Source organism: Echinops telfairi, unplaced genomic scaffold (genome assembly GCF_000313985.2).
Source record: "Echinops telfairi isolate 266 unplaced genomic scaffold, ASM31398v2 ScPeMD7_7468;HRSCAF=8506_0, whole genome shotgun sequence".
NCBI lineage: Eukaryota > Metazoa > Chordata > Mammalia > Afrosoricida > Tenrecidae > Echinops > Echinops telfairi.
This window is the reverse complement of record NW_022111369.1, coordinates 13,293,999-13,312,476: the sequence shown is the minus strand read 5'-3', so window position 1 is coordinate 13,312,476 and position 18,478 is coordinate 13,293,999. Positions and strand designations below refer to the sequence as shown.

The following is an 18,478-nucleotide window of genomic DNA, read 5'->3' as shown; positions in this document are numbered from 1 at the left end:
TTTATAGATTGGTATCAGACATATGGGATACTATTGGACTTATGGACTTGCTCTGGACTGAGCTGGGACATATTCTCAATATTCAATTACTCTTGTACATAAAGCTCTTTCTTATACACATATGAGTATTCCTGAATTTGCTTCTCTAGTCTACCCAGACTAATACAGAAGTGGTATTATGTGAAGAAGAGTCTGACATCAGCAATGAAGGAAGACTTATTAACAACCTGGAATAATCAGATGACACAACCTTGCTTGCTGAAAATGAAGACTTGAAGCTCTTGCTATTGAAGATAAAGGATTGCAGCCTTCTGTACAGATTATGACAATGAAATGAAAATCAAAATCCTCTCAACTGCAACAATAGGTAACATCATGGTAATGGGGGAATGTTTGAACCTGTCTAGGATTTCGTCTTGCTTGGATCCATACTCAGTGCTCATGGAACATCAATCAAGAATTCAAATGATTCATTGCAGGAAAATCTGCTACACAAATCCTCTTTGGAGGATTGAAAAGCAAGGAAGTTACTTTGAGGACTAAAGCGTTCCTGGCCAAGCCGTGGTATTTTCATTTGTCTCATATGCATGTGAAAGCTAGTCACTGCATAAGGAAGTCTGAAGACCAATCGATGTATTTGATTTGCTGTACTGGGGAAGAGTGTTGAAAGTACCACAGTGTGCTAAGGGACAAACTACTCTGTGTTCAAAGAAGTAAGGCCAGAGTGCTCATTACAGTCAAGGATGGTGAGATTTTGGTTTGCACACTTTCGGCATGTTGTCAGGAGAGACCGGTCTCTGGAGAAGGACATCATACTTGGTAAAGTAGAGGGGCAGCAACAAAAGGAAGGCAATCCTGACACCATGGCTGCAGCAATGGGATCAAATAGAGGAACCATTCTGAGAATGGAGCTGGAGCAGGCAGTGTTTCATTCTGTTGTGCACAAGGTGAATAGGGGTTGAAACTGATTGATAGCACCTAACAATAACAGCATTGTTACTCCATAAAAAAGAATACTTATTGGGCTATTTGATCTATATAAAGCAAAAAGAAAGAACAAATATGAGGCTGACTTGCTCATTTTCCTTAGTCTTTTTTTCTTCCCTTTCTAAGCCAACTTCTGCTACCCTGTCTGATCTACATAAGGGAAAGAAAAGATTCAACTAGTCACAATATTACCGATTGACCTGTAGACTTTGTGTAACTTACTAGATCACTAGTTCAAGTGTGCCACCTGGAAAAGAACCTTGCCATTTGCTTATTGAAAGTGGATGAAGAAAGCCTCAATATAAATCTAAAGATTCTTAAGCACTAAAAACAAAGCCCTTGTTAAATTGAAAAAATATTTACATTAGGTTCAATCTAAAAGTATGTGTAAAAATGCCCCTGTTAATTTTAATGAGTGACAAGTAAAATTTACACACTTTAATTTTTGTTCACTTAAGTAAATAAAATATGATTCAATTACTCCACAATATTGGTTGTGTGCTTACCATATACAAACCATTGTGATTGGAAGAAGAATATGGAGATGATTAAGATCAAGATTAAACCTGACTTCATAGTGCTTACAACACTATTTGAAGACATTATTTAAGCTGTTATTAAATAAAACAAAACTCAATTTATAAATGCTATAATATATTAGATTCATAGATTTTTAAATGAATCTTTAAGTGGTGTCCATTTTTAACTGGGAGGTCCCTGTAAAGTTTCCCTGTGGAAATGACACTTGAGCTGTTATCCAAAAGAGCTGTAGATTTAATAGGGAAGAACTATAAGCAGAGCATTGAAGGCAAAAGAGCACTACCAAAAATAAAAAGAGAACATAATGCATTGAGGCACTTGACAGAGCATCTCGGTGACTAATCTCCAGGACTCACAACATGAGATGAAGTTGGATAGGCAAAGAAATCAACTATTTATTCAAACGTGATTCCTTAAATCATTGATCCGGATGAAATTATTTGGGAGAAATAAGAAGAGAAAAACAAAGCCTAGAATTTAACATTGAGGGCCCTATGTATTTTTTCACTATATATAGAGAGAATCAAAAAGGGAGTCTTGGAAGAATATTTGAGAAGAGAAAAGTTGAAAATCAAAATGAGAATTTCAGGAAATACACAGTCGCCCATCTGTGAGAAGTATTATTGAAAGTTCAAGTAAGGTAAGCAATGAAATGCCTCAAAAGCAATCAAATTTCATAAGACGCCGCCGTAGATAAAGTGTTTTGAGAGAAATGAAACAGTGTCTTGGGTCTATATTGCAGGTGAAAAAGTAGGGAGATAGAATGTAAGAAGCCTGATGGACAAAGTATGACCAGAATGATCCTTAGAAGCCAAGATGGTTATACTTCATTTTACTCTGTACTTTAAACATGTTATCAGGAGAGACCTGTCCTTGGAAAAGGACATCATCCGTGTTAACGTAACCAAGAAAAAAACACTAATTCACTGCCATCGAGTCGATTCCAACTCATAATGATCCTATAAGATGGGGTAGAACTGCCCTTGTGAGTTTCCAAGACTATAACCTTTTACTGGAGCAGAATGCCCAATCGTTCTCCCAGGAGTGTCTGCTGGTTTCCGATTGCTGACCTTACTAATAGCAGGCCCACTGAACACCACTACACCACCATGCTCCAGTAGGGCAGCTACAAAAGAGAGGAGACCCTCCATGTAATGAGCTGACACAGTGGCTTCTTCAATAGTATCAAATATAACAGCAGTTGTGAGAATGGCCCCAAACCAGGCAGTGTTTCATTCTGTTGTGCTATGAGTCACTGTCAGTCAAAGCCAATGCAAGGACACCTAACAGCAACCACGACAGTTTTATATGTGCATTTCTCTTTCTTTTTTTCAGTTCTTCATCCTATGTCTTTATTTCTTTTATAATAGGAACACAACTTTTTATTTGTGTATAAAGTCAGAAATCACTTCCGTTGAGTCAATATCCACTCATATGACCCTGTAGGACAAGGTAACATTGCCCATGTGAGTTTCAGATACTGTAATTCTTTACAGGAGTAAAAAAGTACCACCTTGTTTATCATATTATTTTACATATTAAGTTTCTTAACATAATTTCTGTTAAATATATTCACTGAAAATTCTAATTCCATTTTCACAAGTTATTATTGAGAGTAATACATATATCAAATCATTCCATCATTCAATCACATCAAGTAGAATTGACAACTGCTTCCACAATCAGTTTCCAAACATGCCTTTTCTTCCTGGACTCCTTGACATTGTCTTCCTTTTACCCCTAGCCTGCACCCCAATACACCCCACCCCTGAAGCCCTTATTCTACTTGCTCTCCCTGTTAAGTTCATAAATCTGGGGTTTTATTTACTGAAAAACAGAAAAATACATAACACTACTTCAAGAGGGTGACCCCTAATGACATAACACCTCTGAGATACACCCTAATATGAACAAACAAACACAAAATAAAACAGAATATCGTGACAGGTTTGCTGGAATAATGCATATCTAAATAGAGCACTTAGGGAATTGATACAGAAAGACCATGTTTGTCCGCCCACCAACAGTCCTCCACTCAGTACAGCTGTCCTCTGCTTCCTCAGACCCTGTGTATGTGAGGGAAGCCTGCCCCTAGCACAGCATCACGGGTCCGGTAGGCTCAGTTGTACAGCAATAATAAGTAAAGATTATAGTAAAGTCATAGAGAGCATGAGAGATGAGAGACATTGAAATAATGGAGTCAGACACATTTCATGGTAGCAATGCTCACTTCAGCCTCACTTGGTGGTCCATGTGGAGAGAGAGAGAGATTTAATGCAAACCAAGCCTTTTTTATTCTCTGGGGACATGCAAGCCCCCGAATTACAGGTGAAGACATACGGCACAGGAAAGGGCTGTGCTATAGGTAATACAGTAATGGGGGGTGATGATCTAGGGGTATCCACGCAATAGGAAGAGGAGGGATTTTGGGTATACATGTGGCAAGATGGGCGGATCCTAGATTCAGGATGGCAGCCTAACTTTGGATGTCACTGAGCCAGTTTGACCTATTCTCTGGCTCAACTATAGAGACCCTTATCAGTAGGGTGTGAACTCCACCTACAGGAACCAAATTGATGACTGCAAGCCTTTAGGGAGAAATAGCTCATCATCCTTGGCAGCAAGGAGCGGGCCTACCCATGGTAGGATGAGTCAGTAGTCTGGCAGCTGACTGCCTTCAGGGAAGTAACTTTTACCATTAGCTGCAAGCAGTGTCCTATGTCTAACATATTTGTGGGAGATGACTTGGGAAAAATCTTTCTGTTTCCCACACGTGTATTTGCTGAATTAAGTCCTCAGGTTACAGGTGTCTCCGAGGTAGAGTCCAGCTGGAGTTTCCAGTGGAGTTTCCACCTGGGGTCTCACTGATGCAGCCTCTGGAGCACACTGCCTGCCCCAAAGATCCAGGATTCAGTGTCCCAGAATTCCATAGCACCCAGCCTGGGTCCCCAGAAGGCACCTAGAAGCCCAGGGCAATGTGGCCCATTTGGTGCATACCCACGAAGGCATGCCCCCCCTAGTGTCCCCAAAAGTCATTCTTTCCCCCAACTGGAGGTTGGGCTTCCCTTTTATTACTACTAACAGACATGGATTGTGTTCCCCCTGACATGTTTACTGCCTGCCCCCTTCCTGAGTTGCTTTTCCCATCAATATCTGTCATTCCTCGGATGGGTCTAAATTCCTTTTTTGACACATTCTTTTTCACTGCGGTTAATGCAATCTTGATATCAATTGGAATTCTTCTAATTATATAGAACTACTTCTGATTACATCTCATTGCGATAATCTTAAATGTCACATATTTAATTATATATTTACTCCTTTCTGTGTTCATAATTTTCTAAGAGATGGTGCTATAATTTTTTTACATTTTTATCATTATTTATTATTAATTGGGAATTAATACATGCATAGTATCATTCCATAGCTCAAACACATCAAGTAGTATTGTACAATTGTTACCACAACAAGTTTCCAAACATTCTTTTCCTTCCTGGAATCCTTGACATCTTCTCTCTTTTACACCACTCCCCTCCCCCCTCAATCAAATCACACCCTCCACACAGTACCTGCTCCCTCTCCCTCTCCAAACCATTATTCTCCTGGCTGTCCCTATAGGTCCATCAATCCTGAATTTCATTTACCGGAAAACAGAATAACATACCACAACTTCAAGAGGGTGACATGACACCTCTGAGATACACCCTAAGGTGAACAAAAAAAACAAGGAAGATCATAATTCACTACCATATTATTTTTAGTGGTTAAAAATTGGATATTTTTAATCAAATAAGAACAGAAAATTATAAAAAATTCATGGTTGATAATAAATTTCCTAAAGTCAACCTTTCTAAAACAGTTTTATTTACTATTCTGCAAAGAATTCAAAGATACAAAGCAATTTATCTTAGACTGAAGCCAGTTAGTTAATGGTATGGGTTAAATGATGATATAATTCTTATTGTAAAACTAATTTTTAGAATTAATTTGTTTTGCATCCTGGGCCATGCCACTCTGTAGAGAAGAATAATCTCCACTGGAATGGCAGAGGGTGGTAAAATTACAGAGAGCTAAAGAATTTTGAAATATTTGTTAAAGTGTTTATAATATCTATGAAAATGATTTCTAATTTACCAATATAGATTTAAATAATTTGTTACCAAATCAAAGCATCACTATTATCATCATTTTATATTTTTATTCATAATACATTTTTAAGAGCTTTCCAGAGTGTTTCCGAGTACTGAACAGTTAACCTTGTGAAACAAAAGGGACATGGAATCTTCTAACAAAAAACAAGAGTGTCATGTATGGTAAACTTATGTCTACTTGACTAAAAATTTGTTATTTGGTTCACTTAGTGTAAATATTACTTTTGATCATCATGTTTATCAAGGTGTCACTTAGTTGGAATTATTTAAAGGATTTTTGCTATCTTTGTTAATGCTTTAGGGCTAATAATAAAACATAATAAATTACTCCCTTTAAGTTCTCTAGCATAGAAGCTGTGATTGTCTTATTAAATTAATAAATTAGATAAGCACTAGGCCAAATAAAGTTGTCTCTTTTCAGTTATAAATAAACTTCCTACATTTCAAAAATGTACTTAAATAATGGAAGCAATGCTTATTAAACTCTTTTGTAGTAAATCTCATATATAAAATTATTATACCACAATGGAACTAAAATAATGATACTGGTATTATTTTAGAGAGTACCTGCTCTATTTATAATATTGCTTTTCTAATTAAAATACACATTTACAATGGATTTCCTAACTAAAATTTACATTTATAATTAATTTCCCAATTAAAATGTTTGCAATTAAAATTTAGCAACATACCTAAGATATGTTATGTATACACAAGTGTTAAGTTTTCATGTTTTTAAAGTTATAACCATATCTAATTGAACCTAATTGTGTACATGCCAAAGAAAAAGATAGCTTATAGAATGTGGAAGTCATGAAATAATGTCATAAGCATCACATGTAAGTAAAATTTTGCTGAAGAAAAAAACCCAAATAAACTGTTGCAGTAATGCCTTAACAGGGAAGTGGCAAAAATTCAGGAACAAAAGATATCATTGTTGATGTCAGATGGATTCTGAACACTAGAGATATGTTTATTTGTGTTTTATTGCCTATGCAAAATAATTGGACTATGTGAGTCATAACCAATTCTTGATAACAGTGTGTGAATTACAGAACACTTCATGGTGCTCATGTAAAACCTTTTCATAAATCAAGTGGCAGTTGTTCAGGTGGAGAAAAGAGGTGATATGTGTTTTAAATAGGGAAAGGTGTGAATCAAGGTCGGCTCCATCAGCAAAGGTATTCAATTGGTATGCTGACCAAATAACCCTTGAAATGGACTATATAAAGGAGAAAGAGGCATCAGAACACAGAAAGAAAGCATTAGCAACCTGTGATACTCAGATGACACAACATGCCTTGCTAAAAATGAAGAGAATATATAGCATTTACTGACAGTGATTAGAAGCTATACACTGCAATATGGGTTACATCTCAGTGTAAAGAAGACAAAAATGGTTAGAAGTGGTCCAATAAGCAACATCATGATACATAGATAAAAGTCTGAAGTTGCCAAGGCTTTCCTCATACTTGGACCTCCAATGAACGCTCATGGAAACAGTAAAAAATAATGTATTGTAAAAAGTGATCATAATAATAATAATATATTGTAATACGCAAATGTGCTGTGCAAGACCCCTTTAAAATGCTCGAAAGTAAAGAGATTACTTCAGAGAGAAAGGTGTGCTTGAACCAAGCTATGGTGTCTTTAATCACCTGCTAGGCATGGGAAAGCTGAACTTGAATTAGAAAAGCTGGAGAATTAGTACCTTTAAATTATGACGCTAGTGAAAAATCTTGAGTATATCACAGACTACCGCAAGAACACGCAATTTTAAGAGGAAATTAAGAGGAAGATCCTCGATGAGATCGGTTGATAGAGTGATTGGGAGAGCAGGCTCAGGCACAGCAGTAATTGTGAGTTACTGTGGTACGTAGGGTCACTGTGGTATGTGGGGTCACTGTGGTACGTGGGGTCACTGTGGTACGTGGGGTCACTGTGGTATGTAGGATCACTGTTAGTTGGAACCATCAATAGCACTAAGAACAATGGCAAATGGAACCTGTGCTCATTCACTCCTTAATGGTGCAGACATTAAAAGGGACACTCCTGAAATTAGACTGTCGCATTTTGAATTCTGGTTTTACTATAAGAACTCAGGAAAGTTGAGCATATTTTAGATATATAGTATACTTGAATATAATATTTTACACTGACAAATTTGAAGAGGTTGGTGAAAAAAATAATCTTTTGTTGGAAAATAATTCCACTGTTGGTGTTTTTGTGTGTAGACATTGTTATGAGTAGTTTTTTTGCAGGCAAAATGGAATTGTGGAAACTGAAAGGCTTCATGGCCACTGAGATAACAGATTTGTAAGAATTATAATAAAACAGAAGGTTACATGCATCAGGGTAAGAGCAGAATCACTGAACCTTCTACATACAAGTATTTTGTAGTTACTAATAATATGAAATAATTCCTAGTAGTGAAAGAATATCAAGTACTTCAGGAAAAACTTTCATTTACATAATAGCCATAAACTTAAAATTCTCAATTTGTGGAATGCAAATGTTCATTGAAAGAATAGCCACAATCATTTTCAGGCCTAAAAATTCTAAGAATCATAACAAGTTGTAAGCATTTTATTATACTTGAAGTTAAAGCTAGAATTATTTTTAAGATCAGGGAATCCTTTGAAACAAAGTGAGTTGAAGGTATTTTACACCTAGGTTCACCAACTGAGTGCCACAGTTACTTCCAACTCAGCAACCCTATAGGGTAGAAACAGGATTGCTCAGATTTGTTGAGTTGTTCACCTTTAAGAGAGTAGATAGCCTCATATTTCTCCCTCTGGGGCGGATGAGATCAATCTGTTGATCTTGACGTTAACAGCCCAACACTGAACCCATATATCTCACCAAAGATCCTATTCACCTATGCTATATTATTACTACTCAATGCCACTGAGTCAATTCTAACTCATAGCAACCCTTTGTCGAATAGAGTAAAACTGCTTCTCTAGGTTTCCAAGACCCTAGATCTTCATAGGAGTAGAAAGTCTCATGCTTCTTTCAGGGAGCTGCTGATGGTTCCAAACTGCTGATCTTGTGGCTAGCAGACCAACATGTAAGGAACTACTCCACCAGGGTAATTGAGGTTATATTAAAAGAGGATGGAAAACAGTGTAGGAAGGAAAGTAGTCATGTTGCCATATAAATGATGATCTCCTTTATCAAGACAATATAATTATGGATTATTATTCTTTATTATTATTTTAATATAATTAAATGTGAATTTTAAAAGCAAATACAGTTAACTATTTTCTTAGTTATATGAGCTCACACAGGAATCCCATGAAATCACAACCCAGAGTTTCTTGATTCATTTAAATTTTGAGTGTAAGAGACTGCCTAGGAAATGTCAATCTTTGGAATATTGACCTGTAAAATGACTTGAAATACCACAAGGGCAATTATTTTCACTTGATGTTTAATGAGCCACAAATATGGAAAGATTCTGTGGAATGGTAAGCTATTAAGAATTAGAATAACCTCATATTGTACAATCTTTGAGCCTAAAACTTAAAAAAATTTACTTATATATTTCTTTTTATCAATTGACAATTCAAATAGAAGTATGTTTTAAATAATATTTCTAAAAGTGAATTTCAATATCTGACTTAGGCATGCTTCTGATGTCATTGAAAATTATATGTAACATGATTTTTGTAGTATTTTCATGATTTAGTTACAGATATGTGACTATAATAAAATAGCATTACATTATCATTTAAAGGAACTTCAAGATAACATCAGGTTTTTAATAAATGTTGCAGAATACTATGAAAATGCCCTAATCTTTCCTCAAAATAGAAATATTAATTTGACACATGCTCAAATTTTTATAAAATTTCATGTTCTATAGTTAACATTTCGAAAAACTTATAATCAATTTACAACACAATGTGTGCTAATGATGCCTTTCCCCATTAGTCCCATTAAAACAACATATAAGAAACCAAACCAAACCCCCAAATAAAACAACTCAAAAAGAAGGTGCCCAAATAAAGGTATTTTGAATTTTTATGTTGGCAAATCAAGATTAAAGGCAATTCTAATGTTCCCAACTTGGGGCTGCTTTTATTGATTCTTTTCACTCAGTTGTGTCTCTAGCAAAAATGATATGTTTGGAAGACCAGAGATAAGGAGAAATGCTAAAGACTGGCTTTCAAAAGGTTTTAAAAACCTGATGCGTACTTGTCTATACTACTCAGTAGCAACTAACCACCAATCCTCCAATTTAAGCATCTTGCTTAGCACAAGAAAAATCATTTTTATGATTTATACTCTCAAGACCTCTGTGTTTATTATTCCATATAATAGACACAGAAGGTAGACATATAAAAGGAATCTGATCTTTTCTTTTATTTCTCATGATGATATATATCTATATAAAATATAAATATATTATAATGTTTTCTTTTCACAGATGAGAACTGTGAAACGAAGTCAAAATGGCATCCCTTTCATCCTGGTCAGTCACAAAGCTGAGACTGGACTCATCTGGTATGAATTATTTTTCAGCATGATATTGATTTAAAGTGTAGCCAACTTCCAGTAACAGAGAATTCACCGCTGTGTTTCCACAGCATGCATATGTTCTACTATTTCCTATGAGAAAACAGAAAGCATGCCCCTTAAAAGCATGTGAACATGGAAATAAATGTCAAGGTTTGCTCAGCCTCTTTTAAGTATTTAAGCATCTCAGAATCACCACAGTAACAGCCGTGGAAACATTCTTTAAAAATTTACTTAATCAGCTGTAATGGAATGTGCTTCTTATAAATCTTAGGCTTCATGAAAATTCAATTTCAATCCTCAGGACATAGGGTTTACACATTTCAACAACTCACTGATATCAAGTTAATTTCCACTCAAGACTACACTACAGAACAGAGTAAAATTACCCCTGTGGATTTCCAACGCTGTAAATCTTTACAGGATTATGAAAACCTCATCTTTCTCACAAGAAACAGTTGGTGGTTTCAAACTGCTGACCATGTATGTGGCTAGCAGCCCAACCAGTAACTCATGACACAACCAAGACCTCTGTCTAATAAAGAAAGTTACACTTCACTCTAAGACAGTCAGAACTACAGGTTGACCACATCCTTTCGGAGGGAGTTTCCTGCCCCTGCTGGGATCACCTTTGGCTAGCAGAGGGTGTCAATATTGACTTTGGGGCAAGAATAGGTTGGGGAGGAGTGGGATGAGAACCAGCAAGGGAGAAAGAGGAGATAGGAACAACAGAGACCAAGAGGAGCAGGAGGAAGTGGGGCAGAGAGGGAGAAAGGAGGGAAGGGAGGAAAGAAGAGAAAGGGACAGGGGTGGCAACTCAGTTTATTTTTCTACCAGAGTTGTGAATAACAGAAAAACCAAAGCATTTTACAGTAAAGATAAAGTTGGCACATTTGTTCAAAGCCACCTGAGGACGTTGGTTAATAGTAAGTATTTCTACAATGAAATCTGTGAGAGCCGGAATTCTAACAGGCTACCTAGTTGAGTCTGTGTCCCGTTATCAGATCTTGCAGGTCTTCTGCCTTGGCAAGGGGCTCTTGTTCCGCTTTTCCTTGACTCTCACTTAGTGGGAAATAGTGGAGCTTTCTGTCTCTAGCAGGGTTCCACTTTACACAGTTACTGGCTTTGGCAGGCTTTACTGAACCTAAGTTATCCTACCTGGTATGCCAAATACCACTCATCAGCCCTTTCTAGCCAGTTTGTCTTTCCCTTGATGGAGCTTAGGGGTTTAGGACAGTTGTGGCCACATTCTCCCACGAACTTTTTTCTGAGCCTCTCTCTTTTTATTAAAGCAACCCTCAGCTCTTTTATAACCTTATCCCCTTGTTCCTTTCTACCGCCTCCTTCCCTGCCTTACCTGTCCACCGCGATGGCTGTCATGGAGTAGATGCTGGCGAACACCGCTGTGATTGGAAAGAAGTTCTGGAAGCGGCAGTAGTTGGCCCCGAAGTACCACTCGCTGTGAAGCGCATAGATGAAATTAACTAAGGCGTTGAAGGCCGCCATGGAGGCGTCTGAGAACGCCAGATTCACAAGGAAGTAGTTGGTGACGGTTCTCATGCGCTTGTGGGCTAGGATGATCCAGATGACAATGATGTTGCCGAACACTGCCACCGCCACCACCACTCCATACGCCAGGGACCAGAGCGCAATTCGCCAGGATGGCTGCACAAACTGGTTGGTGAGGTTGGCCCGGTGCTGAGGAGGTTCCGGGGAGGCAGACTGGTTTCCACCGAGGACCAGCAGGTGCACCCCGACGGACTCCGCGGTCTCCGCAGAAGCCCCTGCAGCGAGCTGGGAACTCAGGTTGTCAGAGGATTCTGCACCTACAGCCCCCGAGCTATTGGTCCAGTTCGCGACTGCTGTGAGTAAGGCCATCGCTGCTGCAAGTCTGCAGGCAGGGACCTAGTCACCCGCCGCCAGCGTCCCCAAAGTTCTCCTTCTCCTGGCCACTTTCGGAGGGACAGGCTTCTGTCCGCTTGTGAGCTCGCAGATGGGTCCCTTCTGACGCTGGAGAGCAGCCGAGTGGAGACAGCGGGGACTGGCGAGTAAGGATGCGCTTCTCCCGGAGTTTGCAGCCCCGCAGGCGGGAGACAGGAGACTGGGAGAAGAGATTTTAGGGCCCGCCGTTCTCAGCGCGGAACTCAGCTCCTGTTTGATTCTCCCAGGGCTCTGCAGCACACAGGTTGGAGCATTGAAGCGAGGGCGCCGCGCGCTTTATAGTCTCCGGGGACCTGCCGCTTTGGTGACGTCGTGGGGGCCTGAAGCTAAAGAACCACTCAGCGCCCAAGATGAATCGCACTGCTCCAGCCCGTCCTCCGGGTTTCATTCATTCTTTTCTCATTGTCCAGCAGCTGATGCTGGCTGCACAAGGAAGGGCTGTCTTCCTGGGCTGTGATGAAAACGTTTACAAAATAGTTTTTCCTCTTTCAGCTTCACGATACTGTGCTTTGGCCCTGATCCTCAAAATGTTGGTTTATTGTAATTATTTCAGCACGAGTTAAACTCGTTTATCAGACAGACTAAGGCAGGAGTCCAGTAGATTTTTGTTTAAAGAACGCATTGCTCTAGCCTGCTACAGGTTCTGGCTACAGGGTGCTGCATGTTCCTGTAGGGAACACTGGGTTTTCATTTAATTGTTTGCTACCGTGCTTACGTTCTCACTTCTCAGACTGACGTACCCTCCCGCTTCTTCTAATCGCTATCCCCAGACACCAGTCCTCTTCAGCACCCTGCCACCTTCACCAAGAGACATGGGTTTAGAAGGATTTCTTGAACCAGTGGAGGCGTGGATTTCTTTATTCTTCTAGGATGAAGGCATCGTGTGAGTGACTTTAAATACGTACACTTAGTTATGTGGGTTGGGATTTTGGAGCCTTGGTTTTCAAAAACTGTCATCTAGAGCATGCTGGTGAGTATTCACAGGAACCTTCATTTCCAAGGGTAGATGAGCGAGCCTGGCTTCTGAACTTTGGCTCAGTGAAACCAGATGAACAAGAGCACTGTTTCGGACAAGCTGCAGGCAGTAAGTACTCCGTGCTCAGATCTGAGCTCCCAGGCAATTTATCAGGCTGTTCAGAGCAGAAACTACCCTGGAGACAGAAGTATGGGGACTTAGGGCTCAGTGTATTTTCAGTGAATTCCTGGAATACAATTGAACTCTTTGAAATGTAGTTTCCTTACTTGAAAATTGGTCTTAAAATTTCTATAAATTGCAGGATAATTCATTTCAATCCTGCTGTTGTTATTAGGTGCTGCACCAGTGAGTCTGTTCTGGTCCATAGCGACCCTGTTTTGTGCAACAGAAAGAAACACTGCTCATCCTGCTCCAGTTGTTTGCATGTTTGAGCCATTGTTGCAGCCACTGTGCTAATCTCCCTCATCAAGGGTCATCCTCTTTTTTTTGTTGCCCTACTACTATACTGAGAATGATGTACTTTTCCAGGTACTGGTCTCTCCTGGAGCCCTGGTAGCATGGTGTTTTCAAGTTGGGCTGCTAACCGCAAAGTCAGCAGTTCAAAGCCATCAGGCATTCCTTGAGGGAAAGATAGATTTTTTTCTCTAGTAAAGAGTTGCAGTCAAAACTCACAATTCTATCCTGTCCTATAGAATCATTTTGAGTTGACATCAATTAGATGGCAGTGAGTCTACTTTTGTATTATTGTTGTTGGTCTCTCTTGATAGCTTGTCCAAAGTAATGGATTCAATAAACACTCTCAATAAAACCAGATGTGTAGCCTACCTCAATAAGTGATCATAAGTACTTTTCACATACATACATTTTCTAGTAAGCTGGATATGGGCAGCAAATTGTATTTGCTTAATTTGAAGGTAGTATGTGACTTATGGACAGATTCAGAGCATATTGTGCCAAAATACTTCTGTAATTATTACACAAATAGACATGTAGGCTGATTGATCAGGTACAGAAATTTTCCTTCTTGGCATTTCTATGACTAAAATGTATTAATTAGTTTGCGACATCCTGATTATAATTGTATTGGTACAATCTTCCTTTAAGCAATTGCTTCCTGAGGATGGTAGTTCTCAAGCTTATTACTTCTCACTTTTCCCACAGAAGCCTGTGAAATTATGTGATAAATCATAGGTGAAGTTAATAAAGACTACACTTCATGTTTACGAATTCTAAGGTAAACCATTTTTTTGAATGCTTCTTTCTTATTTGTCATCTTTAATTAGTGGAGTTACAATTGAAAGCCTCTTTTACCCTAATAAAACTAAGCCCCCTCACCAAACATTTAACTAAAACTAAATAAACAAATAGACCTTGTCTGGTACAAACAACTTAGCCAATGTTTTGTTGTGACTGTGTGGCATTGAACTGATTCTGACCCATATTGATCTTATAGCACGACAGAGTTGGACGTTAAAGCTACAATCTTTACGGGAACCGATCATCACATCTTTCTTCCTCCGGGTGGTTGGTGATCTCACACCACTGGTCTCTCAGCAACTGATTCCTTAGCCATCGCACCCCAGGGCTCGTTATCTAACAGCACAAAATTACAGCAGTAGACAGCATTACACCACCAGGACCACACTTGGCTTGATGGCAGTGAGTTTGGTTTTGGTTGATTGATAATTAGTTATGAAGAAATTGATGTCGTTCATACTGTTGATTGACTTATCTATACAGAATATTCATAAGCTTTGAATTCCTTTTCTTTGAATTTATAGATGGATAAGCATGATATAACAAAAGCAAACAATCAAGCCAGACACACACACCCACACCCACACACACACCCCCACAAACCCTAAGTGATAATGATGGAATTAGAAGTAGGTATATAGAAATCTGTTTAGAAATTCCTTTTTAGAGGGAGAGACCAATGACCTTCGTTCTTCCCACTTGAAAGGGCTCAACTTCTGGCATTATATCAGACAATATTCCATTGCTATTCACACACTTATTCACATGAACATGCACGTGCGCAAATGTGTGAGGATGGTAGGAACCCCTAGGTGACTTTAGCATGTTTTAGATAATAGTGAGCTAAAACGGAGTTTCATGGCAGATTAAGTTGTTTTGCAGATTTTTTTAAGGCAGTTTCAAGTCATCGTCACCCTATTTACAACAAAATTGAGCACTGCGTTTTCTCCTAGCATCCTCACAATTGTGCACATGTGTGAGTTGTTTTACAGCCACTGTGTTAATCTTTCTCAGTAAGGGTCTTCCTCTTCCTTTGGAACCTTGGCTTAAGCAAGCCTACGGTCCCTCTGGTCCCTCCTGATAACATGTCTAAAGTACACAAGACCAAGCCATACCCACCTTGCTTCTAAGAAGCTGCACTTTTTTCAAGACAAATAATAGGGTACATTTTCATGTAATGTTACTAACTAGAGAAGGGGTTATTTTTGAGAAGAAAATGTTGTCAAAATCCCAGATTTCTTAATTTTCGCTATGGTAATTTTTAAAACCAATTCTTATCGATTAACACTTTGAGCCTCATTTTGAATTATTTTTTATTTGTTTTTTGAACATATTTTTCAATCACTCTGGAGCAGTCCTAAGCTCTGAATTTTTTACTTCTAGAATGAGAATGCAGATAAGCATAAAACAGCAAGCAATCAGTTATTTGGTCCCCTAAAATTTCCCTTAAATTCCGGTTCCCTTCTAAGCACTCTTTCCATGTTCACCTGTACACAGATCCCATATCCAAAATTCTCTTCTATTTTTAACCTCTTCCTTTCCATCCTCAGCAAATTGTGACACCTCTCATTTCTCTGGCAAAATTAAAACTACGATCCCATCCATTACTCGGCATTTTGTCTTTTACTACTGTCTCAGAGTCCTGGTGGTATAGTGGTTTACACGTTGGGCTGCAATCAGCAGTTCTAAAGCACCAGCAGCTTCGCTGCAGAAAGGGTGGGCTTTCTACTCCCATAAACAGTTACAGTCTCAGAAACCCACACGGGCTTCTCTGTTAGTCAGCATTGACTTGATGCAGTGTGTTTGGTTTTACTATCTCAGAAAAAGTAACTGTTCTCCTCCAAAGATGGATCCTCTTTGCTACATGTTTTTTTATGTTTTGCAGTCATGGATGTATGTGGTAGTTACATAATCTGTTGTCAATGTCAGGATTAAGAGTGAAGGCATGGAGTTTAACCTGTCATTCAAGTGGCAGTTTGATGACCTCATTTGGAGGCACTAAGGAGATAAATTGCTTGCTTGACGTGGGACACACACTCACTCCCTGCGGGACATTGCAGCTGACAAGACACATGGAGCTACTCTAGAGTCTTGGAGCTGGAGAAGCCATGTGGAGACCCCTGCCAGTACTGAGATGCTTACAATGCCACTGGATCCACAAGACTTCACATCCACTGGCCTGTGATCTTCATGCATTCTGCGTCATTGCATGTGTTTTGTGAGTCTGAAGAGGACTTTATAGTTTGGTATCTGACATATGGGTTAATATTGGACTTATGGACTTGATCTGGATTGGGCATGGATGCTTTCTTAATGTACAATTACTCTTTATATAAAGTTCTTTCTTATACACATATGAGAGTCTATAAAATTTGTTTCTCTAGTCTACCCAGACTAACACACTGTCTTTTCTTTTTCTCCAACCTCTTATCTGTTTTACTTACAAATTTAGATATATTTAACAGTGGTGGGGTGAAATTTCTTAATATGGCTCTTCTACTCATGCCTCTGTAACACCCATCAAAGAATTGGGTGTGACCATGCAGAAAGCGTGTGTGTAAAACTAGTAGAGGGGATTGTCCAACTTTTTGTTGCCACCCTCTGGCTAAAAAGATGAGCCATTCTGTGAAGCAATGGCAGAGAAGAGAGAACCCTGGAGGAACTTGGACAAAGACGTTCGAGGTCTCGGTCAGAAGTGGCTGAAGCCACTTAGAGCAGATTCATCATAGACGATGGCACAGACACTCAGAGGAGCAACAACAGGGCTGTGGATACCTTCTCTGACCCCAAACTATGGAGCTATGGGACAGAGTGACAGGCAGACTGGCTTCCTATCCCATAGAGGCAAGGCCAAGGGACCCCATGGATGAAAGACTAAGAATTGGAGAGTGACTTGGCTGCCACATGGCTGAGAGTTTGAAAACTGGAGACAGTTGTGGCTACCATGTGGCAGAGAACCAAAGAGAGATGTAGCAGCTGTCTGAGGAAACCAATGACCATATCCTTGCTGTTTACTTAGCCCAACTTGTGGTGACCTATTAACTTTCATAATAGATGCCCTTAATTGTGAGTATTGTCTATGAGTTCTTTGCAATGAATGATTGAAGCCAGCAAAGATGTCGAGTAGCATGGAATAGTTGGTGGTAGAATAGGTAATGAGGGAAGGGTCATGGATGCGTCTTGCCCCTGCCTTGCAGCAACAGAGATACCAGAGGACAGATATGACCCTCTATTGACCTATATTGCACCAATAGACACCAGAGCAACACCCATTCATTAGTTTGTCATATTATGCTGGCTTCTGTATTGTTACACGGAAGCCACTAACATTTTTAATACCAGCAGAGGCTTACCCACTAAGTTAGACTAGGACTAAAAATTAGGCAATATATTTCTGAAAATTAGCCATGGTAAACCTTAGAACCACAATCAAAGGTTTGTTTGCTTAGGGCATGTAATTAGGGAGGACTAATCTTGGTGGGTGAAGTCCCGGATTCACCATGATGTGGGAGGCCATCAGTGTGATGGATTGGCACAATAACCACAGTGATAGACTCAGAAATGCTGGCCGTTTGATCTCTTTTACATAAGCCTGTCAACTAACAACACAAATAACAATAAGATTCCCCCATTAAAATTGTACTTCTTTTCTTTTTAAAAACCATTTTATTGGGAGCTCTTACAGACATTATGACAATCTATAATTCAATTAGATCAAGCATCGGTGTACGATTGCTGCCACCATCATTTCAAAACATTTCTTTCTTCTTGAACTCTTTGATATCAGCTCCCCTTGGTCCCCTTCCTTCTCTACCCTATCCCCCAGTAACCCTTATTATTATATGTTATATTATATTATTATTTGTTTAACCATATTCTCTTTTAGTTGCTACTTTTAGCTCTCTTCTTCAATATAGATGAGCTTCTCTAACACATTATCTAAATTCCACATTTTCATTTCTCACCTTCCAATGTGCTTGCTTACAACACACCAGAGGCCTTTCCTCTTGCTGTGCTAGCCTATCTTATTAACCATGCCAAACCACATAGTCAATTCATCCTTAAAGCATTTACCCTCTAGGAAGCACTAGCATTAGACACGATC

General features: G+C 39.1%; 1 protein-coding gene across 1 annotated transcript in view; it reads right to left on the bottom strand.

Annotated features, from left to right (window-relative positions):
* Positions 1 to 12,077, bottom strand: part of TACR3 (tachykinin receptor 3) — a 77,555-nt gene extending 65,478 nt beyond the window's left edge. The window contains exon 1 of the mRNA XM_004703290.2: positions 11,557 to 12,077. Coding sequence (XP_004703347.1) covers positions 11,557 to 12,077 — 521 coding nt within the window. The remainder of the gene's footprint in view (positions 1 to 11,556) is intronic.
* Between the last annotated feature and the right edge of the window lie 6,401 nt (positions 12,078 to 18,478).